This window comes from Tasmannia lanceolata, unplaced genomic scaffold (genome assembly GCF_043159265.1).
Source record: "Tasmannia lanceolata isolate RefF3 unplaced genomic scaffold, GAP_Taslan_0.1 ptg000003l, whole genome shotgun sequence".
Taxonomy (NCBI): domain Eukaryota; kingdom Viridiplantae; phylum Streptophyta; class Magnoliopsida; order Canellales; family Winteraceae; genus Tasmannia; species Tasmannia lanceolata.
In genome coordinates, this window is record NW_027518680.1 from 24,393,087 (window position 1) to 24,419,044 (window position 25,958).

A 25,958-nucleotide genomic window follows, 5' to 3' on the forward strand; every position below is an offset into this window, starting at 1 on the left:
AATGGCCTCGTCTTCTCCTTGAGCCCGTTTGTGAACGGTGCCTCATCTCTCGAGTCCATTTGTGAATGGTTTCGTCTTCTCCTTGAGCCCATTTGTGAACGGTGCCTCATTTTCTGAGTTCATTTATGAATGGTCTCATGTCCTCCTTGAGCCCGTTTGTGGACGGTGCCTCATTTCTCAAAAAATCAAAAATTCATCAAATCCAATCCCCAATTCAAAAAATCCAATCCTACGTCAAATTCAAATTCATAAAAATCTATAAATTTTTCATTGTTGAATTCATCAATCAAAGCTATCTTGTGTCGTCGAGCCCGTTTGTGAACGGTGCCTCATTTCTCGAGCCCATTTGTGAATGGTCTCGTCTTCCCCTTGAGCCCGTTTGCGGACGGTACATCATTTCCCAAAAATAAAAAATTCATCAAATCCAATCCCCGATTCAAACAAATCCAATCTTACGTCAAATTCAAGTTCATGAAAAATCTCATGTCCTCTTTGAGCCCTTTTGTGAAAGGTGCCTCATTTCTTGAGTCCATTTGTGAATGGTCTTGTCTTCTCCTTGAACCCGTTTGTAAACGGTGTCCCATTTTCTGAGTCCATTTGTGAATGGTCTCGTGTTCTCCTTGAGCCCGTTTGTGAACGGCGCCTCATTTCTCGAGTTCATTTGTGAATGGTCTCGTGTTCTCCTTGAGCCCGTTTGTGAACGGCGCCTCATTTCTCGAGTTCATTTGTGAATGGTCTCGTGTTCTCTTTGAGCCCGTTTGTGAACGGTGCCTCTTTTCTCGAGTCCATTTGTAAATGGTCTCGTCTTCTCCTTGAACCCGTTTGTGAACGGTGTCTCCTTTTTCCGAGTCCATTTGTGAATGGTCTCATGTTCTCCTTGAGCCCGTTTGTGAACGGCGCCTCATTTCTCGAGTTCATTTGTGAATGGTCTCGTCTTCTCCTTGAACCCGTTTGTAAACGGTGTCCCATTTTCTGAGTCCATTTGTGAATGGTCTCGTGTTCTCCTTGAGCCCGTTTGTGAACGGTGCCTCATTTCTCGAGTCCATTTGTGAATGGTCTCGTGTTCTCCTTGAGCCCGTTTGTGAACGGCGCCTCATTTCTCGAGTTCATTTGTGAATGGTCTCGTCTTCTCCTTGAACCCGTTTGTAAACGGTGTCCCATTTTCTGAGTCCATTTGTGAATGGTCTCGTGTTCTCCTTGAGCCCGTTTGTGAACGGCGCCTCATTTCTCGAGTTCATTTGTGAATGGTCTCGTGTTCTCCTTGAGCCCGTTTGTGAACGGCGCCTCATTTCTCGAGTTCATTTGTGAATGGTCTCGTGTTCTCTTTGAGCCCGTTTGTGAACGGCGCCTCATTTCTCGAGTTCATTTGTGAATGGTCTCGTCTTCTCCTTGAACCCGTTTGTAAACGGTGCCCCATTTCTCGAGTCCATTTGTGAATGGTCTTGTCTTATCCTTGAGTCCGTTTGTGAATGGTGCCTCTTTTCTCGAATCCATTTGTGAATGGTATCGTCCTCCTTGAGCCCGTTTGTGAACGGTGCCTCATTTCTCGAGTCCATTTGTGAATGGTCTTGTCTTCTCCTTGAGCCCGTTTGTGAACGGTGCCTCATTTCTTGAGTCCATTTGTGAATGGTCTTGTCTTCTCCTTGAGCCCGTTTGTGAACGGTGCCTCATTTCTCGAGTCCATCTGTGAATGGTTTTCTATCCTCCTTGAGGCCGTTTGTGAACGGTGCCTCATTATCCAAGTCCATTTGGGAATGCTTCTTATCCTCGTTGAACCCGCTTGTGAGCGGCGTCTCATCTCCTTCTAAAAACTGTTTGAGAGCGATCTTTGTCCTTTCCCTTCAGAATCCATTCGAAAATGATATCTCATTCTCTAATTGCCCGTTTGTGAACGGCGCCGCATCGAGTTTTTATTATTATTCAAGTTCTAGGGTTTCATCTAAGGTTTTGCATTATGTTAAGGTGCGTTGTATCTAGAGAGTCCTTTGTCGATTAAAACTACGCAAAATGGTTCTGTCATTTTTAACTTTGGTATTCAATGACTACGTCATCTCTACCAAAGAGGGGCATCTGTAGACACCCCATTTTGTTTTGTTTTAATCAACAAATAAATTAGTGTGTTAAATCCATGTGAGAACCCCCTCTATCATTGATTTATATGTTTTAGGTCATTAATATCTTGATCTGACTTTACGGATCATCAATCGGGACAAAATAAGCTAGGGTCACTTCATAGCCCGGACCCTGATTCCATTCCGAGACCCGATTTCCGTAAATCGTTAGATCAATGGCAGATCATGACCTGGGTCTAACCATCCAAAACCACCTAACCTCTCCTCTCATCCTAACCATTCAAACCTCACCTAACCTCACCTAACCTCTCCTCCCATCATAACCATCCAAACCTCACCTAACCTCACCTAACCTCACCTAACATCACCTAACCTCACCTAACCTTACCTAACCTCACCTAACCTCACCTAACCTCCTATCCCATTCTCCTATAAATACCCTCTCATCTCACCAAAGAAAAGGGAGGAAAAAAAAGAAAAGAGGAGAGAACCCCTCTCTTAGAAAATTCAAGCCCTCTCTCTAGACCAAATCCCTCTTCTCCATAAGTTTGCATGGAATATCGTCTACAAAAAGGTATGTCTTTTGGAATTTTATTTTCTTTTCTATATTTGTAGGATTGAGTGTTGTTTTGCGTATATTTTGGTTGATGTCATGTTTAATTTTGTACTAGTTTGGCCTTGGTCATGTTCTCACTTATGCTAAATATAATTAATGTGTTAGGGTCATTAGAACCTATTTGCGATGGGATGTTGAAATCATTGGCTTGTTAGGGAATTTAGATTTCTTTTGGGAAAACAATTCATTAAAAATTTTGAACATTTACAAGAAAGAAAACTTGAATTTTACATGAATTATCAAAACCCATTTAATTTGGCTTACAAAACCTCCATCTTTCAATTGATAACAACAGCCCCCACTCCAATTTGATAACAACAGCCCCCACTCAATCTCAAGAACCCAATATCCATACCCCACCTTGCCAAGTAGATAAAAATAACCCCTTTTTCAAACATCCCATTTGAATCTAATCTCAGGCCCATTCAAGCCATTTTTCATATTCACCGTCTTTTAATCACTAAAAAAATAAGAACTATCAAAAGAAAACATGGGGGTGCCAATATCATTCCCGTCATAGTGCTAGCTGTTAGACTTTAAACAGATTTTTCGACCTCTAAACAACAGAATCGTGGGAAATGGTTAACTACAAAGTAGTAGATATTTTCGTGCCGTTTCCAACGAGTATTCGTGCTAGATCAGACAGCGAGCGGTTAAAAAGTTAAGTCCAAAATGGTTGCGGCACACCTTTAGGCATTTCCAGTTTAATGTTGCTGTCCTTTTGTTTGCAACACAAATTCGAACCTCTAAATCACAGATTTACAAACAATGGAGAACTACAAAGTTGTAGCCCTATAAAAGATCTTTCCAACGCATGTTTGTACGTTGAATTTGGCCAAGCGGTTAAAGAGTTACGACAGTTTTAGTGGGCTGCATTTGTCAGATCTTTTAATGGTCAATGGTTTGTCGAATTTGTGCAATTGTCAAAACTTGGTTGTGTTAACGTCATTTTCCAAACCAAAATCGAAAGACATTAACCTAAAGTACATCCAACCTAAAATTAACAAAACTAAAATTCACCCATTTAAAATCCACTGATAAAAATCCGTTAAAAGCCATTAACCAAAAGACCACTAAAAATTTCAAATGAAACTAAAACCTTCTAAATAAACAACTTTAAAAGCTACCAAACACACTAAATACCTTCAGATAATAAAAGCTTCAAGAAAACTCTAAAAGTTTCCACAAGCCCAAAAGAATTCGAGATTTCCAAGAGCCGGTGGATTCAAAATTCCTTTAGGAACCCTTAGAGCCCAATTTAGGAACACCGGTGTCGTGTCGTGTCCTAAGTTTTAGGGAGTCTTAGGTTTTAGGGAGTCCTAGAGTTAGGAGTCCAGCCTCATCACGGACGTTTGCTATGTATAGCAACCGTGCCATAGGTCTAGTTACACTAGTCACCCAATCTTTCCCTAGGACAAGCCTAGTAAACTAGGATGTAGGCAAACCTGCATTAGTCTAAGGGACCATTTGCATTTAGATGAGAATCATATAGCATCTTAGATGAAATCTTAAGATAATAAAATCCTCAACTTGAATTAAATAACTTCTCCTAAAACTGTTGAAACAGTCAATCCCGTCTAGGTCGGTGTCCTAGTTGAGTTAGGCATAAGTAGCTTAGCTTAGGTGCACCGAACTACGTCGACTCTGATCCCAGTAAGGCTTGGGTACGTAAGCAGCTTGGATGTCTGATGGCATACCACCCGCGAGTCGGCACCACAACAAATTGTGGTGTTTTGTATATTAATTTTCTCGTAAATACTTAATCAAATCACTTAGGACTTTCCATGAAATTAGAATTCTAGGAGAACTTTCACTTAGATTGAATCCAGACAAATTAATAAATCAAGATACACATTTAGGATTCTCATTGAAATTAGATCATAGGATGCATGTCACTTAGTTCGCACATTAACATAGAGTTGAATGAGTCATTTAAAATAAATTTAAAAGAGTTAGCTTTTGGAATCGAAGACCGATTATCGGGCAAGAATGGTGCATGTGGCGGATAACTCCCCATACCTTCCATTCTCGTAACCAGGTAGCGAGTCTAGATTTCTGGTTAATTTCGGGTCCTAGATCCCACATCTAGGTGGCGACTCTGTCAGTCTCTTTCGTGTGGAATTCGGATTGCCTTAGTGATCCCAAGTTCACATGAAAGACGAATTCAAATCAATAATTAAATGCACACGCCAATCGCGTGGGTACGGGAGACCAAGAGAGAGAGCGCGGCGGCTCGCGCCCCACCCCTCTCGCGGGATCAGGGTACCACAGAATGCCGCGTGCAGACAGGCTTACTGGTGGATGCCGTTAAAAGGCAAGTGCTGTGTGGACAGGCTTTTGGTTTGCCGAAAAAGGCGGTTGCTGTGTGAAAACAGGCTTTCTGGTGGTGGTGAAATGCCTTTCAGAAATAGTTTGTTGCCCGAAAGAGAGATTGAGAGAAACACAACTGGTGCTCTCGAAATCGTCATAAGGTTCTTCCTCGCGTCACCTATCACTAATATTATCTTAACAAAATTGGGTGTCTACACCATGATAAGAAGTTAGGGGGAGTGCCTATTGAATATCTCTTATATCATATATTGTGCTTAACTGACTAGTCTGCCCTTTAAAGGGGAAGAATTATTGGAATTGATTAGATGTCCATATTTCATATGCATTTTATACAAGATTTTGTTAAATCTAACTTGTGCATATGTTGAGGGGGGTGATAAAGTTTATCTTGTATATCTAATCCTCTTAAGAGGTTCCTCCCACCTATCTAATCAATTTTGTTTGTCATCATAAAAAAGGGAGAGATTGTTAGCCCAAGGGTTCCCCATGGGTTCAACTAATCTCCTTATTTTGATAACTAACAAACCAAAATTGATTGGTCCTTTATGGACTGATGAGTTGCCTAGAGTGTTGTGCTATAGACAAGCTTCACAGGCTGACATATGCTAGCACACCACCATACATGGCCTATACTTGAGGATTAACCATTCAACTGTCAAAGGAGCTAGAACAAACTTGGATCATCATCCTTAAAAGTACAATCAAGGTGGAGCTCAAATTCAAGCATCCCAAGCAAGTGAACATTCAAAGGAACATTATTGAAGGCCAAATCTTGAAGGTCAATATGAACAAAGGAAAAAGAGCTTGAATACATTGGTGACATCATCCCACAAGAAAAGATCTTGAAGAATGAAAGATGTCAAACAATCAAGCTCAAGATAAAGATCCCAAAGGCAAGCTATGCATTGAATGGAAGATCAAGCAATGGCTAGCACAAGAGTCATTCAAGAGAGTGTTCAAAATGGTGGAATGTGTATCGCTCTCTCTTAGGACTTATTCTTGATCAAGGTATACTTAAAAAATACCCCAAAATATTTTCAAAAGTGACCCAAAACCAAGTGGCCCCAAAGCCCAAGTGCTAAGTTAAGTTTCAAAATGGAAAGACATGAAATTATCACTTGAAAAATGGATCCAACACATAAATCCTATCATAACTGGTCCAAAACACTTTCAAATATTTTTAAAAATATTTGTAACATAAATATTTCATTGTTTCTATTTAAATCGAGTATAAGAACATCAAAATCCAATAAGAAACGAAGAAGATATGAATTTTACAAGTTTCGAACTGAAATCTGGAATTCAGGTACGGAATTCTGTGGGATCCCATGGAATTCCGTGGAACCCTAAGGAGTTCCGTGAAGTGCGCTAGAATGTTAAAAGTATAGCCGTTGGAGCTCAAAAAGTTGCACAGAATTACCGTTTTGCCACTGTAATGGCTAGTTTTGATTTTTAGCTATATATATGGGTTTAAACTTGCATTTTAACAAAAAGAAAAAGATTTTCCAACATATCTAAGGCCTAGACAAACACTTGCAAACCTTCTTGACTTGAACATCTCTCTCCACCTCATTTGTGTCTTGATCTTGATTAAACCCTTTTGAGAGTGGACGAAGCTTTATTTGTAATCTTCTTTGAGAGAATTTTCGTGTGAGCTTCAACTTGTAATGAAGCCTACATAGAGGCTATATATTCTTCTTATTTCTTCAAGATTGTAAAAAGGGTCTTCGATTCGGTCCGCTAAGAAAGGTGAATCAACCTTGGAAGAGGGTCTTCAATTCGGCCCACTATGAAAGGTGAATCAAACTTTGTAAGAGGGTTCTTTGATCCGGCCCGTTAAGAAAGGGGGATTACATAGTGGAAGCGCCAAGAAGGTCTTGGTAGAGTGGACGTAGGGCTTAGCAAGATGCTAAGTGCCGAACCACTATAAAAATCGTGGTGTTCATCGTCTTGACTCTTTCTCACTCCCCTCTTCACACTTAATTGGTATGCTCTTTACTTTGCCATATTTTATTTCATCTTTAAATTAACAAGGGGCAATTGTATTCATATTTGCAAATTAACAAGGGTTTGCTTCTTAACTCAATTATTTGATTTTCCCTTTATGCTTTAAGTGTTACACTTGGAATCTTATTTTAAGTACTTAACTATTCAACTTAAAAAGGAATTTTTTTTTATAAACCCAATTCACCTCCCTCTTGGGTTGCCTATTGGGATTTCAATAGGGCTTTCTTATCACTACCCTCGTTCTATCCCTAGAATTTTGTGGATACGTCACGGAAAGTGAGGAGCAAACTCCATTTCCATCCTTCTCATGCAAATCCAATGGCAGATGGGCCATTTTGATCAGATCCCTTTGATTGGCTATGCATGCATGTTTAATTGCTTGATATTAGATAGTTGGGCCAATCAAAGCGAGTTGACCAAATGGGACCACTTTTGTAGATAGATCATTTATTCAGGGATGCATGTTCCCATTTTACGCATTTTCGCCCAAAATTCCCTAAACTAATAAAATTGGCATTAGAGACCGAGTTCCTCGGGTGAGTGGGGTGCCTAACACCTTCCCCAATCGTAACCAGACACTGACCCATCACTTTAGGGCGCTGACATGCCTTATTTAGCACAGAGTTTCATATTGGGTTATAGGCTCTAATCCTAGATGGAGACTCTATTCTTTATTCCCCATCGGATCTTTGATTCGCGTATACATGAAAAATAAAAGATTTATTTTAGGGAAATGATATAGACTCCTTTTTTTTAAATAACTCTTCTGTTTTACACTTTTCTAATTGGATACTGATAGCTTCTATATGTGTTAATGGACCCATAATGTCTTATAGATCCAAAGGATCCAAACGTCAATGGAAAGGATATAGGTGCAACGTGATCCGACATAGCCACAAAATTCCACAGCACTTCCTAGATCCAAATGGGGCACTAATGTATGAAAAGAGAAATTATATGGTGTAAGGCCTTACAACAATAAGGCCTTTGTACGGTGGAGGTACCATCCTTGATATTTGATCCAACAGCAGCTTCTCAAAAAGTGAGTTGTTGTTGGATCAAATATCAAGGGTGGCACCGCTACCATATAGTTGTAAGGCCTTACACCATATAAAAACTCGTATGAAAATGCCCTTCATTTTTTGTACATTTATGTTAATTTATAGGTGTATTTTTGTAACATTTAAGAACCCTACTCAAAAAAGACAAACAACATTTCATTTTCCTGCTTATTGTCCTTGTCAACATTTTGAACCTTAGGATATGGGCCCAAGGATACAATCAGATCAACTGACGTGCCCAAGTCAGCCTACCCAATAACGTTCAGATTGTTAGTTGCCTAAATGGGACCCACTTATAGTGGAATAAATTAATTTAGATTTTACTAAGGGAGAAGATTTTTTGGCACTCCCTATAGGATAATACACACCCATTTTAACGTGAATTGTGGGCAAACTTCAATGCCTTTTGACATCAAATCACGTTAAAAGGGATGCAATTTATCGTACAAGGGGTGCTAAAAAATCATACCCCTTTTGTTAACTGGTAGGATTTGATTTGTAGTTGTTTAGGATGTGTAGAATTCTTAGAGATAAGGATTATTTCAATTAGGGATTTTCTATAAATAACATGTACCAAGCTTTTTTGAAGGAATGAAGAAAATTGTTCCAGAAAGTGTGTCTTTGTGCACAAAGGAGGATTGATCCTTCCCTCGAAGTGAATAAAGAGGTTGATTTTCCCTCTAAGCAGGTCAATCACGATACTAATAGAGTCGGGTTCATAACAATTGGTATCAAAGCGTTGATCCTACACCATGGCTACAACTTCGCAAATTTTGGATTCCATGCGTGATGATTTTCAAAAGATCAACTCGCTTGTTTTGAAATTGATGGAAGAACACAGACGGTTTGCGGAAGGCTTGAACAAAATCAGCATGGCGATCAAGAAGTCGTGTTTGATGAAAAAGAAACAGTGAAATAGAAAAAGAGGAGAAAAGAAGGGAGAAAGAAAGCAAATAGAAGAAAAAAATACAAAAAAGAAAGGCATCAAAGATTTTCAGTGTTGTCGAGTTCGACGTCGGAAATTCACCGTTCCTCTCAAACCGTTCAACACCATCGAGAAGATCCTCATCATTGATCATTTGTGCATCAAAATCTCAATCATTTCAAGAAAGCATGGCAAAAGAGATTTGATAAATAACACGACGAGATCCATTTGAAGATGGAACTACCGTGACCCTTGGCGATAGACATGCGAAATGATGACTAATCGCAAGACCAAGAGAAGAAGAAAATGATGAAGAAATAAAAAAGACTTTCGAAAAATGTGCAAGATCTTATTTTTCACCAATTGGTCTGCAATTCCAACCTTGAGGACAAGGTTGATTTCAAGGTGGGTGGATTGTTATGTGCCTATATGGGACCCACTTGTGGTGGAATAAATAACTTTAGATTTTATTAGTTGGTAGGATTTGCTTTGTAGTTGTTTGGAATGTGTAGGAGACTTAGAGATAAGGATTAACTAGATTAGGGATTTTCTATAAATAACATGTACGCAGCTTTTTTCAAGGAATGAAGAAAATTGTTACAGAAAGTGTGTCTTTGTGCACAAAGGAGGATTGATCATTCCCTCAAAGTGGATCAAGAGGTCGATCTTCCCTTTAAGAAGATCAAACATGTTTCGAACCGATTCAGATTCATAACACACATCTGTTTGATCTATAGACCTTTTGGGTCCATTGAAAACCCTAATAAAAAGAGTTGAAATGCTGCAATTTTTAGAAAAGGACAAACATTAAGGTATGGAAATATCATTTCCCATAAAATATAAGCTTTGGAATCTCATCTGAGAAGGCTTTAATATCTTTTCTTATCCGTATTTAGTCAGTAGAAAATTTTAAGAAAGAAAATGTTTAAATTTTGAACGCTGATTAAGTCTTTGTTGCAAGTCTTATTCTTCTTTTTCTTTTTATTCAAAGCTTATTTAGCAACAAAAAATAATAAAAAGCGAGGTATTTTGAACTACCTCTATCGTTGTTGTGATGAGATATCTTGGCATACCAATCCTCGAAACTACGACCTGAGGGCATAAAGTCTAAGACCTTTTACGAACAAGGCAGCCAAATGGTTGGTGTTATAGTAGCCTCGAGCAAATTAAAAATAAAATACACAAATCTATCCATATATAGCATAACTTCTATTCTAATTGGACGAGGACAATAGCAACAAAAAAATAATAACAATGGAGGTATTTTTTAATACCTCTCTCGTTGTTTTGTTGAGATTTCTTGGGATACCAAGCCTCGAAACTACGACCTGAGGGCATAAAGTCTAAGACCTTTACCAACAAGGCAGCCAAGAGGTTGGTGTTATAGTAGCCTCGAGCAAATTAAAAATAAAATACACAAATCTAGCCATACATAGCATAACTTCTATTCTAATTGGACGAGGACAATGGCTCAATGTCACATTCTACATTAAAAACTGGATTTTGATTTATGATCATGGATCTTTCTAATCTTTACCATCCATACCACACTATTTTGATCAGCAGTTCAGAACCAATCAAGTGGTGCGTCTCACATTATAGATGGGCCATAGGCAAATATTTATTACAAGAATCACGACATGTGATTCTTCCCTTCAACCAAAATGGCAATACACGTGATTCTTTCCTTCAACCAAAATGGGAATCAACCCAAATGGCATTTGTTCATATATACATTAGATTACTAAATGGGTTGTCAGAAAAGATTCCCTATATATATTGGATTGCTGAATGAGCAGAGAGAAGAGTTTTCCCATTTTAGTAATCTTACAGCATATTGATTGATTGAGGATTTCATATTTGTTGATTGCCCCTATAAATTTGTATCCTAAATTAATGAGATTGCCACTGATGCAATCAATTGTATATGTTTTGTATATAAATATATATTTCCCAAGCCTCGTGGCATAGTGGAGTTTTTCACAATAAACATTATTTTACATGGTATCAGAGCCACTCGTCCTTGTGGCCTCTTCTTCCTCCTCTCACGCTGCAATTCACCCTTGCAGAAGTATGTGTTCTTGGCTCATTTTATTGGTCATTCAATTGTTCATCTACGTCACTCTCATGGTCGCTAGTTCGTCCGTCTCTGATGTCAACCGTCACCCTCCCACTTCTAGTGAGTACATGTTCGGTCTCACCAATGTTACTATTTTTGGAACCTTCATACCCATTGATCCATCTTCTCCATTTTACCTCCATTCGTCAAATAATGCAGGTACAATACTAGTCTCAATACCCTTGAATGGTGATAACTATACCACTAGGCGTCGTGCCATGAGAATGGCAAACTATGCAAAAAACTGGGGTTTGTCGACGGTTCTAGCAAGAATCTTCCACCTTAAGCGCTCTATCGCCACTATTCAACAAGGAACGCAGTTCTTGGCTGCATGCTACACGAGTTTGAAGATCTTATGAGATGGGCCTCTCATCATATAACTCGGTCTATGATTGTACATGTGGTGTGCAACATGCCGTCAAAAGTGCCCAACAACAAGAATGAGTATATCAATTTTTAATGGGGCTTTCAGAGAGCATTGCTGGGATCCGCTCTCAAATATTCACCATGGATCCCTTACCCGATGTTAATAGAGCATATTAGTTGTTATTACACGAGGAACAACAAAAAGAGCTCCACATCATTTCACCAACTCAAAACATAGCAGCATGGCAGCTGGCTGAACATCCAATTCTACTATAACTGCTTCTCGACCATAACGAAATCGAACTTCTAGTGGATCTATTGGACGAGGATGCAACCGGCCATTCTGCAATAAATGCAGTGTTCCGGATGACACTAGAGAGACTTGTTGGCCTCTGAATGGATATCCGCTGGGATATGAACCAGGTCCTCGTCACACTGGATGAGGTCGAGGATCAAACCAGTCAAGGCCTATTTAGTTGGGTCCTCTCACAAATTATGCTATTGCTGCCTCCTCTTCAGGCATGACTCCTGCAGCACCCATTGGAGCTCCTCCACTGCCATTTATCACCGTAGAGCAATATCAACAATACCTTTCATGGCTTGAGAGTAACGCTTCCACCACAGCCGCCAATTTAATAGGCACTACCACTTGTTCTTTTGCTTATGCTGATGCTTCTCCTTTGCTTGACATGTTCATTCTACCTCATAGATAATTGATAGTGGAGCCTCTGACCAAATGACCCACCACTTCCTTGTCTAATATCTCCCATGTTGTTCCCGTTTCTCATTCCAAGCCAGTCAAACTACGCAATGGAGATCTTTTTCCTATCACACATCAAGGCTCATCAACCTTAGGTCCAGATATCACCCTACAACATGTTTTACATGTACCATCGTTTCACTTTAGCAAACTAACTATATCATTAAATTGTTCTATCACTTCTTTTTTTTCTTTTTGTGTCCTCCAGGACCTGTCAACGAAGAAGCTGATTGGAGCGGGTGAGATGCGCAATGGGATTTACTACTTTTCTCCTTCCCTTACAAATAATCCGAAGCCTTTCCCTAATAAGCGAGATCCCTCTTGTGAACTCTGGCACCGGCGACTTGGTCACCCCTCACGTCATCGTAAGATTAATTTATTGTCTAACGTCTATGACATTCCTAGTAGTTTAATTTTTGTAAATGATCATTGTGATGTTGTCATTTGGCCAAACAAACATGATTACTATTTTCCTTGAGTAATAAAAGATGTCTTAAGCCATTTATGCTTATTCATTGTGATATTTGGGGAGGGTACCCAGGGCAAAGCTACATGTAGCATAAGGGGGACAGCTGCCTCTGTTGAGTTGGGCCAAACCCCTTAATAGGCCCAACCCCCTTTAAAATTTGAAGCTTGCCCCCCTTATGAATAAATCCTGGCTCCGCCACCGGGTACCCTACTCCCTCAAATTCTGGTGCTCATTATTTTTTAACCGTAGTTGATGATTACTCTCGATGTGTATGGATTTATTTGATGAATCATAAATTTAAAACTTACCACACTTTGGTTTCCTTTTTTGCTATGGTTAAGACCCAATTTCAATGCAAAGTCCAACAAACATTTACTGGCAATGGAATTGAATTCTTGTCTCATTGCATGCAATCTTTCTTTTCTCAGCATGGCATCATACATCAACGTACATGCGTCGACACACACGAACAGAATGGGGTTGCCGAATGTAAACATAGCCAACTCCTCGAAGTGGCTCGTTCCCTATGTTTTAGGTGGGCACCTTGAACCGAATGTAAACACCGGCAACGTGTGCTTTCACCATTTTTCTTTCTTTCTGGATTTTTTTTCTTGATTTTTCGTTCTTCGTTTCAGAGGTATGAGAAAGGTTTCTAATGGGAGAAGAAAGGCGTCTTTTATTTTTATAGAATTACGAGTGAAATTGCCAAAGTAACCCTGGAATTGGTGATGCCTGTAATTTGATATCATACTTTCGTACGGGCCAAGCCGTGTGGGACCTGCAATCGAACCGTTTGCTTAATGGCCCCCACCTTAGTTGAAAGTTTGTTCTGATTTCTTGGTCCCATAAATGGATGTAGGGCTGTTCATTAGTCGGTGTTAACCGAAATAACCGACCGAACCGATTTCGGTCGGTTATTTCGGGTCGGTTTTTTAGCCATTCGGTTCGGTTTCGGTTTCCAGTCTAACCCAAATTCGGTTCTCGGTTTTAGTGTCGGTTTCGTCTAACGCAAATTCGGTTTATCCGAAAAAACCGAATTTGGGTTATTACTACAAGCGGACCAAGTGGTGCCACTTTATCGTCACCCAAAAATAAACAATAATAAATACTCGAAGTACAGAACGTGTGTTTGAATGGTGGGGAGAAGTGTTTGGAAATCGCGTCTGTACTTGTTTTTGGATGTGGAAATGATATTTCCACCCCATTTTGCAGTCACTTCAAAACATCATGCTTTTTAAAACGATTGACTTTGATGGGTGCTGAGACACGTTTCAAGTTTCAGCAGGCACGTCTCAAAAGAGGGGTAAATTCGAAATTTGAAATCACCACTTCCAATGCTAAAAATTATAAAGGAAAATGATATATTCACCCCTTTTTTAACATGGGACAGCCTCCACTAAACTAGTAAAAACTAAAAGAAGTTGTCTTGGGCTGTCCTGAGTAAAAAAACGGTGTGAATTTAGTTTTTACTTTTCTATTTTCATTTTACACTAACCAGTTTAACCCTATCTCTTCTTATTCTCCTCCTCTCACATTCTTTTGTCTGGGTTTAGCCGTTTAGGGTTTTGAGGAGCAGAGACTCCAGAGAGAAGGGGTATACCGCAACCGTAACCGCGACCGCGACCGCGATCCTCATTTCCGGCGAGTACCATGGCAAGTGGCAACCACACAGCAACCCTTTGCTCTCTTTGAGTTAAGGGTTTTGAGGATTTGAATCCTTGAGCTATAATCCTTGGCTCTCGTTGCGATTTGGGTAGTGAATCTGTTCAACGGTATGGAATTATTCAACGAATTTGATCAACAAATCGGTGCCAGATCTCTCTTGCTTTAAATTTCAGGTATTGAATCTGTTCAACAAATTTCAGTTTCTGTAATTTTTTCATTCCCCCCCACGCCACCCACCATCTTCCTACTTTTTTCTAGTTTTTGCCTTTGCACAAAGAGAACAAAGTTCAAATTCGGTTTTGACCGATCTAACCGATCGACCGAACTCATAATTCGGTTTCGGTTAGGTTCGGTTCTTATGCATTTCGGTTACGGTTTCGGTTGTGTAATTTAGCTAACCGAATTTTTTTCGGTTAGTTAATTTCAGCTCATTCGGTTCGGTTAAAACCGAATGAACAGCCCTAAATGGATGGCTTGAGACAATGTTCCATATTCTGGTGGCATGTGGTTAGATTTTTTTGGTGATTTTACCCAATGAGATTGAGTAGAAAACTAAAGAGGGGTGCAAATATCAAGATGGGAGATCAAGCTGAAGTCCTACTGGTGGGACTGATTGCCAAGGCTTTTTATCTAAAGTTTCATCCTTTCATGTATCCTTGTATAAACTAGAAGGGATTTACTAGGGTCCATTGCAAAAGGCATTCCGCGGAACCCTATGTTGCATGAGGGTTCCAAAACTCAAAACCAAATCCAAATACAAAAACTTGAGGTATCCAAATGTGGCCTTAAGGCATTTAGTAGGAGTGGATGGCTTTCACTTCAAAGAAGTTTCTACCTGTTAGGCCCGAAATTGGTTAACAGATATGACAGTGAGGTAAGAGCCGAGCTGGGGGGCTCGAGTGAGGTGAAATGGAGGGTAGAGTCCTGATTAACTGTGTCCTGCACAGAAGCAAACGAGGTCAGAATGGCCGACCCGGATTGTACTCCGGACAGACCCTTCGACACTCAAGTCAGTAAGAGCCGGAGTGAAGGGGTGGTTTTTATAGTGGTGGGTAAGAATTCAATACCTTGATTTATGAGCTTTGGAAGCCTTTTTATAAGGAAAGTTTGGGGTAGGTGGGGAGTTAATGCCCCAAAGCAGGTGTCGACCAGCTATAGGTTCAGGTTCACCTACTCCGAGGGAATTACCAAACTACCCCTGCTGACGTGGGTTCTGCAGTGGGCCCTCCTCTAGCCACGTGTTGGAAGCTAACAGGCTATTGCGTTTTCGCACCCTATCAGTTGCCCCCCAGTTCTCCAAGTTATTATGGTGACTTGGGGAAATGTGGTAGAGTACATTTCTGATTGGAAGTGGTCGAGGCTTGGCCTGTGGCAGTCCCGAATCTGAAGCAGTCCGGAATCTGGAGCAATCCGGATTCTGGGGGCAGTCCGGATTTTGGAGCAGTCCGGAAATGGAGGCAGTCCGTAATCTAGGGCAGTCCGGAAATTGGAGCAGTCTGGAATCTGGGGCAGTCCGGATTTTGGAGCAGTCCGGAAATGGAGGCAGTCCGGAATCTGGGGCAGTCCGGAAATTGGAGCAGTCCGGATTCTGGGGGAGTCCGGATTTTGGAGGCAGTCCGGAATCTGGGGCAGTTCGGAAATTGGAGCAGTCCGGATTCTGGGGGAGTCAGGATCTTTGTCAGTCCGGCTTAAGCCGGACTGCTTTTTGTCGTTTAGCGAGACGCATCATATCCAGTCCGGCTTGGGCCGGACTGCTTTTTGTCGTTTAGCCACCCAGTCCGGCTTGGGCCGGACTGCTTTTTGTCGTTTTGTGGAACGCGTCATATTCAGTCCGGCTTGGGCCGGACTGCTTTTTGTCGTTTTGCGACCCAGTCCGGCTTGGGCCGGACTGCTTTTTGTCGTTTTGCGGAACGCGTCATATCCAGTCCGGCTTGGGCCGGACTGCTTTTTGTCGCTTTGCGGAACGCGTCATATCCAGTCCGGCTTGGGCGGGACTGCTTTTTGTCGTTTTGCAGAACGCATCATATCCAGTCCGGCTTGGGCCGGACTTCTTTTTGTCGTTTTGCGGAACGCATCATATCCAATCCGGCTTGGGCCGGACTGCTTTTTGTTGTTTAGCCACCCAGTCCGGCTTGGGCCGGACTGCTTTTTGTCGTTTTGCGGAACGCGTCATATCCAGTCCGGCTTGGGCCGGACTGCTTTTTGTCATTTTGCGACCCAGTCCGGCTTGGGCCGGACTGCTTTTTGTCGTTTTGCGGAACGCGTCATATCCAGTCCGGCTTGGGCTGGACTGCTTTTTGTCGTTTTGCGACCCAGTCCGGCTTGGGCCGGACTGCTTTTTGTCGCTTTGCGGAACGCGTCATATCCAGTCCGGCTTGGGCCGGACTGCTTTTTGTCGTTTTGCAGAACGCGTCATATCCAGTCTGGCTTGGGCCGGACTGCTTTTTGTCGTTTTTGCGACCCAGTCCGGCTTGGGCCGGACTGCCTTTCTCCACACGAGCACTTGCATGACTCCCCTTGGTTTTTTAGAGGTACGTGCGTATTTTCGCTTACGCCCTTGTCTCGAAGTTTGTGCCCGCCATTAATAAAAGACACGCGGCACCACTCGGGCGTCCTCGAAACGTGTGCCCTTCATTTAATGCACACCGCCTCAGAGAAATCTATAAAGAGTGCATTTTACCTTCTCATTTTCACTTTTTTACTTCTCCTCCTTCTCCTTCTCTTTTTCTCTCTGTCGGTTCAGCGAAGCCTAGTTCGGCGAAGGCCAGTTCGGATCGTGTAGTTTTTGTGAACGGCGGTGGATTCAGGAGCATTCAGTGTGATCCGGTAATTTTTCTTGAGCGCGTCTCATTCATTTCTTTTCCTGCTTTCATGTCTAGTAGCTCTAGTTCTGAGTCCGGTTCGGGGGAGTCGTCTTCTAGTAGTTCAGGGTCTAGATCGTTGATTAGGACCGAGGATAGGCCTACCTGGTCACCGGCCCCGAAAATGGTGAGTGTGACTGTTATAGGTAGTGATGAGGAGGTGGAGGACGAGGCAATATTGGACTTGAACACCGCTCCGCTTCTGACGGATAGCTATGTCCCACAAGGGGGGAGTGTTGGTAGTGACGCCGGCGAGGCGTCCACAACGTTTCACCCGGGCCGGGCCGTTGAGGTCGTGGCATGGGCCCGGATGGATACCAATCCTAAATACAACATACAGGCTCTCAATGAGGAGAACTACCTGGACGAGTCCTCCATGGCAGTGATTAGGGATAAGTACTGCATCCCATCCCGGTTTGGACTGAGGGAGGCATGGAGGGAGATAGAGCCTGTAATGAAAGCTCCGACATTTGCATATATGACGAGTCACTGAGGGCCGGACTCAGATTTCCTCTGCACCCCTTCTTCGCCTCGGTGCTTCAGCATTATGGGCTGGCCCCGGCCCAGGTGGCGCCGAACTCATGGAGGCTGCTGACGAGGTTTGTATACCCCATTCAGGGCCGGCTTCAGAGGAACTTGTCAGTACCGTTGTTCCGCGCGTGTGCACAATTGAAGAAGCACAAGGGTGGGGGTTGGATTTACATTAGCCAGCGTCCGGAGATAAAAATGATCACTGGCATTCCCTCCTCCATACACCTGTGGAGGAACAGGTTCTTTTATGTCGAGGACGCGGAGTCCAGCGAGCCTTGGCCGGTCCCTTTGAAATGGGGAACCCCGGATACAGTCGCGATGAGTCGCAAGCCGTTCCTTGAGGGTGAAGATGCGAGAACCCTCGCTCTACTTCGGGAGGTGCTGGACCGGGAGGGGCTTGCTGATTGTTCAGACTTCCAAGGGGAAGAGGTTTTGGTTGGGTTGGGCCTTAGTACTGCGACCCGGGCACGTACGTAGATAGCCTCCTTTAAAATTTATCTTTCCTTTTTTCTTGTCTCTGACTGGTTTTGTTTTCGTCTATCTTTCAGAGATGCAGCAGCAGTCGTTAGTCGATAAGATGAGGAAGGGGGCCTTTGGGACGGTCCATCAGGGCCAGAAAAGGAAGGCCCCGGAGACGGCGAGTCCGGCTCCAACCCAGGACGCGCCGCCCCCGCCCAAGGCCAAGAGTTCGGTGAAATTGGTGAGTTCATCCGGCCGGGGCGCAGGGTCTTCGAGGACTGTGGCGACATCTGCTGGCACCCTCCCGCCTCCGGCGAGGTCCGGAGATAACGTTTTTCAGCCAAATTGGGCCGTTCAAAAGACTGATACCGGCCTTGGAGAGAGCCGGGTAGCTGTAGAGATTCAAAGTAAATGTATTCTTGACAAAGACAAGCAACAGGTTCTCCACGAGCCGCCAGCTATGGCCGAAGAGACCGTATTTTCTTCTCTTTATCAGGTAAGATGGCTGACGAGTACGCTCACTTTTTGTTCGCCTTCTACTTCGTTTACCTGTGTTAACACTTGCTCATCTGTATTTTATAGATCGGAGTGTACTTCAATGATCTTCGGGGGAAGAGTAAGAAATTTTCCGATGCTATAACCAAGTCTGAGGAGGAGAATGGGAAGCTGAAAAAGGATGCGAAGGAGCTGAAGAAGTCCGTCGAAAAATCTGCCGATGAGATCAAGCGGCTGAGAGAGGATTTTGCCGCTCAGCTGGCCGCGCAGAAGGAGGAAGCGACGGAAGCCCTCAACGCTCAGAGGGAGAGAGCCCTATCGAGGCAGGCGACTGCCGTTCAGGAAAAGGAGGACGAACTCCTTCTTCTATCCAGTGAGGCCTACAAGATAGGGTTTTTTTACTGCCTTGGGCAGGTCAAGGATTCCAATCCGGGCATTGACCTGTCGAGGATGGTTATACCTGACCCACCGACGCTTACTGGTGAGGAGCCGGCCGCAGCTGACGCACTCTTGCCCCCGGGGGCAGATTCAGCGCGGGATGGGGACAATGAGGCGCCTTGAGTTCTCTTTCTCCCATTTTTTGGCGATTTTTTGATTCCTTTTTGTAACGGCCCCTTGGAGGCCCAACTCCCTCTTTTTTTTTGTAACAGCCCGTTGAGGCGTCTCTTTTGTAATGGTCCTCTGAGGTCCCAACATATGAATGGAAAGCAAACTTTTATTGTCTACCTTTTCTATGCTTGTCCGTCTCTAGTTTATACTGCTTGGCCGAATGCTGCGTAGCTATCGCTCTAGGTAGGCGTCATGGACTTAGGTTGGTCCTGACGTGCTATGTTTTTCAGGATCTTGGGTCTTTGCGTCCGGGTTGGTTCCGGACCAGGAGTGGACTCCCGGTCTTTGCGGAGACGAGCCGTGGCGAACCAAACGTCGAGTACCCTAGTTTTAGTGAACTGGGTTTTGAAGGAGCTTTGGTTTTTGCATCCGGGCTGGTTCCGGACCAGGAGTGAGCTCCCGGTCTTTGCGGAGACGAGCCGTGGCGAACCAAACGTCGAGTACCCTAGTTTTAGTGAACCGGGTTTCGAAGGAGCTTTGGTTTTTGCATCCGGGCTGGTTCCGGACCAGGAGTGAGCTCCCGATCTTTGCGGAGACGAGCCGTGGCGAACCAAACGTCGAGTACCCTAGTTTTAGTGAACTGGGTTTCGAAGGAGCTTTGGTTTTTGCATCCGGGCTGGTTCCGGACCAGGAGTGAGCTCCCGGTCTTTGCGGAGATGAGCCGTGGCGAACCAAACGTCGAGTACCCTAGTTTTAGTGAACTGGGTTTCGAAGGAACTTTGGTTTTTGCATCCGGGCTGGTTCCGGACCAGGGAGCCAGCCCGGACCAGGAGTGGGCTCCCAGTCTTTGCAGAGACGAGCCGTGGCGAACCAAACGTCGAGTACCCTAGTTTTAGTGAACTGGGTTTTCCAATTTGACGGACACGAAGGCATTTGTAAAAAAAAAGTTCTTTCATTCACATTCAGGAGATATTTACAAAGTTTTTTTTTTTTTGTGTGCCGGCTACTTCGCTACTGATGGTATTTGCGAAGGTTCTTTGAGTTCCAGGCATGTGGTAGCAGTTGTTCCTCGAGTGTTTCCAGTCTATAACTTCCCGGGCGAATCACCTTTTTTACTCGGTAAGGCCCCTCCCAGGTTGGGGAAAGCTTTCCGGCCTTCTTGGGTTGGGAGATAGCAGCTTTCCTTAAGACCAGATCTCTAACTCGAAACTCTCTAGGGCGTATCTTCAAGTCATGATAGTGAGATACTTTCTGCTTGTAGGCGGCGACTCTTATTCGGGATTCTTCTCTGGCCTCCTCCAATAAGTCAAGATTCGCGCGGAGCCCATCACCGTTGAGCTGTTCGTTGAAGTTGGAAATTCTAGCGGACGGGGTGCCTACATCGACAGGTATTACCGCCTCTGTTCCGAAGGACAGGTTGAATGGAGACTCACCCGTTGGTGTGCGCGGGGTGGTGCGATAAGCCCATAGGACATGATAGAGCCCATCTGCCCATCGACCAACTTTTTCGTCCAGTCTTTTCTTGATCCCTTGCAGTAGGATTTGGTTTGTGACTTCTGTCTGCCCGTTGGTCTGCGGGTGTGCTACGGAGGTGAACCTCTGCTCAATTTTCAGGTCGGAGCAGAACTTCCGAAAGTTTCGGCAGTCGAACTGTTTGCCATTATCTGTTATCAAGGCGCGAGGAATCCCGAATCTGCAGACCACTGATTTCCAGAAGAAGTTCTGTACATTCTGCTCAGTGATATGGGCTAGAGGTTCGGCCTCCACCCATTTGGTAAAATAATCAATGGCCACTACTACGAAGGTGCGCCTTCCGGAGGCCGGTGGAAAGGGGCCCAAGATATCCATCCCCCAAATCGCGAAGGGTAGCGGGCTGATAATTGGAGTCATGGATACATCAGGCTGATGGATGGTGGGGGAGAACTTTTGGCATCTCTCGCACCTCCTGACCAGGGTCAGGGCATCTTGTCTCAGGGTCGGCCAGTACAGACCTCTCAGCAAAATTTTGATCGCCAGGGCCTTGCCCCCCAGGTGCTCTCCGCAAATACCTTCGTGTGTTTCTTGCAGGGCGTACGCGGCGTCGGTGGGCCGGAGGCACTTTAAGTATGGAGGGAGTAGGATCTTTTGAACAGGCTCTCGCCATCGAGTGAAAACCGGGCTGCCCTTTGGATCACCTTGCGGGCTTCCTTCTTCGCCTCGAGTAGTTTCCCACTACGCAGGTAGTCGACGATTTCGTCCATCCAGCAGGACTCGCGCTCTACCTCCATGATTTCAGCGGCCTTTCTCTCGATACTGGATCTCTGTAGGAACTCCATACATATATTCCCGAGAGTCGTGTATCCGGATGCGGCTAGCTTAAATAGTACGTCTGCTTTTGTGTTCTCTGCTCTGGGGATTCTGACGACCTCGAAACTTTTGAACTTGGTGGATAACTGTTGGACCAGGGAGAGGTACTTGATCATACGCTTGTCGCGGGCTTCGTACGTTCCCTGAATCTGATTTGTAACCAACTGGGAATCATAGTAGGCTTTCAGCCTTTGGGCCTTGACTTGAACGGCAAGATTCATCCCGGCGAGGAGGAATTCGTATTCTGCCTCATTATTAGATGCGCGGAATCCGAACCTTAGGGCATAATCTGCGGTGAAGCTGTTTGGTCCGGTGAGAATCAGACCGGCGCCACAGCCACCCCTGTTCGAAGACCCGTCCACGTACACTTCCCAGAGGGGCTCAGCGGCTGATGGATCCTGTTCTGCTGGCGTGGGGACGATTTCTGCCTCAGCCTCATCCGCCGCTCGCTCCTCATGAGTTACCGACTTTTCCGTGACTGGGGTTTGAACAATTTCAAATTCGGCAGCCTGTCGGGGGATGGAGCATTCAGCTACGAAGTCTGCCAATACCTGAGCCTTGATTGCGGGCCTGGGCATGTTGCGGATGTCAAATTCACTCAGTTCCACGGCCCACTTGACGAGTCACCCCGAGGTGTCCGGCTTATGGAGAACTTGCCTGAGCGGCTGGTCAGTAAGGACCTTTATCGTGTGAGCTTGAAAATACGGTCTCAACTTCCTGGCCGCCATCACCAGCGCGTAAGCCAATTTTTCGACCCGCTGGTACCTTATTTCAGCATCGTGTAAGACCTTGCTAACGTAGTAGACCGGCTTTTGTTGACTGTGATCCTCACGAACTAGGACTGCTGCCAGAGCAAGGGGGCTTATAGATAGATACAAGAGTAGCTCCTCACCAGGGTCAGGCTTTGTTAATAGCGGTGGAGAGGACAAGTATCTTTTTAACTCCTCGAAGGCGGCCTGGCATTCCTCTGTCCAGGGCGCGGTCTTAAATCCTTTGACTGCGTTGAAGAAAGGGAGACACCTCTCCGCAGATTTTGAAACGAAGCGCCCCAGCGCGGCTATCATTCCTGTCAGTCGCTGCACTTCTCTGATGGTTTTGGGTGGAGTGAGATCCACCACGGCCTTGATTTTTTTTGGATTGGCTTCTATGCCTCTTTGGCTAACCATAAACCCTAGGAATTTTCCAGAGCTGACACCGAAGATGCATTTGGTGGGATTGAGCTTCATCCTGTGCTCCCTCAGGACTTGGAACGTTTCTTCCAGGTCGGAGACATGATCTTGCGTACTCCGGCTTTTGACCAGCATGTCGTCAATGTAGACTTCCATGTTGTGGCCGATCTGAGTCCGAAAGAGTTTGTTTACGAGCCTCTGATATGTGGCCCCGGCATTTTTCAGGCCAAAGGGCATAACACGGTGGCAGTAGGTCCCCTGGTCTGTTACAAAGGAGGTCTTCAGGATATCTGATTCATACATTCTGATCTGGTTATATCCGGAGAAGGCGTCCATGAAGCTTAGTAACTCGTGACCTGCAGTGGCATCGATGAGCTGATCGATCTTTGGGAGTGGGTAGCTGTCCTTGGGACAGGCTTTATTCAGATCAGTGAAGTCGACGCAGGTTCTCCATTTTCCATTTGCCTTTTTTACCAGGACTACGTTTGCCAACCAGTCTGGGTATTGGATCTCTCGAATGAAGTCGGCTTTCAGGAGCCTCTCCACTTCTTCTTTGATCGCCCGCTGCCTCTCGAGGGCGAAGTGTCTTCTTTTCTACTTTACTGGCCTGCAGGTTGGGTCAACACCTAGCCTGTGCGTACTGACCTCCGGATTAATACCGGGCATGTCTGTGGAGGTCCAAGCAAAGACATCTGCGTTGTTCTGAAGAAATTGGGTGAGGCTGCGCCGGGTGCCGTCGTCTAGAGAGGAGCCGATCTTAACGACCTTTTCATCATCACCTCTGCACAGGGGGATGGAGATAAGGTCTTCTGCAGGTTGAGATCCCTGAGCTTCACTCCTCATGTCGAGTAGCTCAATCGGAAATGACTCTGTCGCGTTTTTGCCTTTCAGTGCCATTGCATAACACTCCCTAGACTGCGGCTGGTCCCCCCTTACTTCTCCAACGCCATTGGGCGTAATAAACTTCATCTTTTGGTGATAAGCAGATGCGACAGCGCGGATCTGGTTCTGGCCCGGCCGTCCTAAAATAGCGTTATAGACCGAAGTGGCCCTCACTACTAGGAAGTTGACCATGGCGAAGGCTTGGCAGGGTGACTCTCCGACGAGGACAGGAAGTTCGATCTGTCCCTCAACCTTGACTACCTCTCCCGAGAAGCCAAAGAGATCTGAGTTTGCCGGCCTTAAGCAGTCGTCACCTATCATCATCCTTTCGAAGGCGTGATAGTACAAGATGTCGGCTGAACTCCCATTGTCTACCAGGATTTTCTTCAACTCCCAGTTCGCGACGAGCATGGTTAGGACTAGGGCGTCGTCATGTGGTAATATCAGGCCGTCGAGGTCTGCGTCTGAGAAGGAGATCTCATTCTCCGTCTTCATCTTCTTGTCGCATGCGTGCACGGCGTTGACTCGGCGTGCGTAAGCTTTTCGTGCAGCGGATGAGGTGCCACCAACTGCCGAACCGCCCATGATTGTGCCGATGACTCCCCTTGGTTGGGAGCGGGGTACTTCTGGTTGTGGACTAGGCGGTGGAGGAGACTGTCTTCGGGCTGGGGGCGGTTGAGACCGCCGAGGACTCCGGCCCTGGGGACCTCTCTCCTTGGGTTCGTTCCTGTGGGTGTCACCTCGGACATACTTTTTCAAATAGCCCCGGCTGATCAATTGCTCGATCTCCTCCTTCAGCTGCCAGCAGTCGTCCGTGTCGTGGCCGTGGTCCCTGTGGAAACGGCAATATTTTGACTTGTCTCTCTTGTTCCCCTTGGAGATCATTGGGGTTGGCCACTTTATGAACTCCTCTCTGCTGATAGCAGCTAGTATGTGCCTTCGGGATGTGTTGAGAGGGGTGAAGTTTTCCTCCCTTCTTTGGGGGGGGCTTGTCTCTTCTAACAACCTTGTCATCCCTACGCGGCTTAGCAGGGTGCTTGTCTCGGTTCATATCATCAGCGGCCCTCCTCCGATTAGAGTCCAGAGCAGCCAGAGTCTCTTCTACTGAAATATATTCCTCCGCCCCAGCCATTAGGTCCGCTAGGGAGAGTGGATTCCGGCGGGCCACTGCTCGGCGGAAATCATTGGATCTAGCACCTGCGAGGAGTGCGTTTGTAGCGGCCGAGGGGTCTAGATTTGGCACTTGAAGCGGCTCCCTGTTGAATCGGCTGACGAAGGCTTTGAGAGGTTCATTATCCTCCTGCCGCAAGGCCATTAAGGATGCTGTTGTCTTCCTTGGCCTGCGGCTACTCATGAAGTGGCGGACCAAGTCTTCCCCGAAGTCATCGAAACTACTGATGGAGTTCGGTCTGATCCTTGAGTACCAGTCCCTTGCTGCACCTGTCAGGGTCGTCGGGAATGCTCTGCAAAGGAAGCCATCTGACGCACCATGGAGGAGCATCATTGTTCGGAACGTCTCCAAGTGGTCCACGGGGTCAGTGGTCCCATCATACTGCGGAATAGTTGGCATTTTAAATCCCCTGGGTGCAGGGGCAGCCATGACATCGTCGGTGAATGGCGTTCTGCTCGTGAACGCCCTAGAAACAGGCCGGCTTTGATCTTTAGCCAGCTCTTCAATTCTGTGGTCCATCTCTTCTATTTTCCGCAGCACCAGGTCAACTCTACGGTCTGGGGACCTGTTTCTTTCCGCAAATGGGCTCGCCGCGGAGCCGGAGTGGCTTTCCGGACTTCTACGACGAGACCGAGATTTTGCTTGTGGCACGCGCTCTTCATGAGCTCGGTGCCTTTGCGGAGAGCGAGACCGCGACCTTCGACGGTGGTGCGGCTCTGTCTGTGGGTGCCTGGCCGCGGGGTGACGAACTTGTCTGGTGGAGTGGTGAGTTCGGTCCTCACCATGGCGCGACGACTCTCCCCTGTGGATATCTGGCCTCTCGGGGACAGGTCGTGGAGCTTCCGGAGGAGGTTGGGGGGCGCCTGGAGTAACTGCTGGTACTGCCCAACGAGAGCTGTCATTTGCCGAAAGAGGGCTTGAACTTGCTCTGGAGTGGGCATGGGGTTGAGGTGCTCCGAACGAGGCTGGCTCTGTTCGGCCGTAGCAGAAGCTGCCACCACCAGCGATGCGAGTCGCTCACTCCGAGTCCTGTCGGGTAGCACGGCTCGGGTAGTCCATGCTGTTGGCACCCGCGCACTCTTGCGCCCTGCCATTTTTGTAAAG

The 25,958-nt window shown here is 45.4% G+C and overlaps 1 protein-coding gene across 1 annotated transcript; it reads right to left on the reverse strand.

Annotated features, from left to right (window-relative positions):
- Nucleotides 1-21,385: 21,385 nt before the first annotated feature.
- On the reverse strand, nucleotides 21,386-23,698 carry LOC143868340 (uncharacterized). The gene is made up of 3 exons (XM_077376172.1): nucleotides 23,461-23,698; nucleotides 22,290-22,476; nucleotides 21,386-22,202 (listed from the first exon to the last, which is right to left on the reverse strand). Exons 1-3 carry the CDS (start codon nucleotides 23,696-23,698, stop codon nucleotides 21,386-21,388), a joined length of 1,242 nt encoding a protein of 413 aa, XP_077232287.1.
- Nucleotides 23,699-25,958: the final 2,260 nt, after the last annotated feature.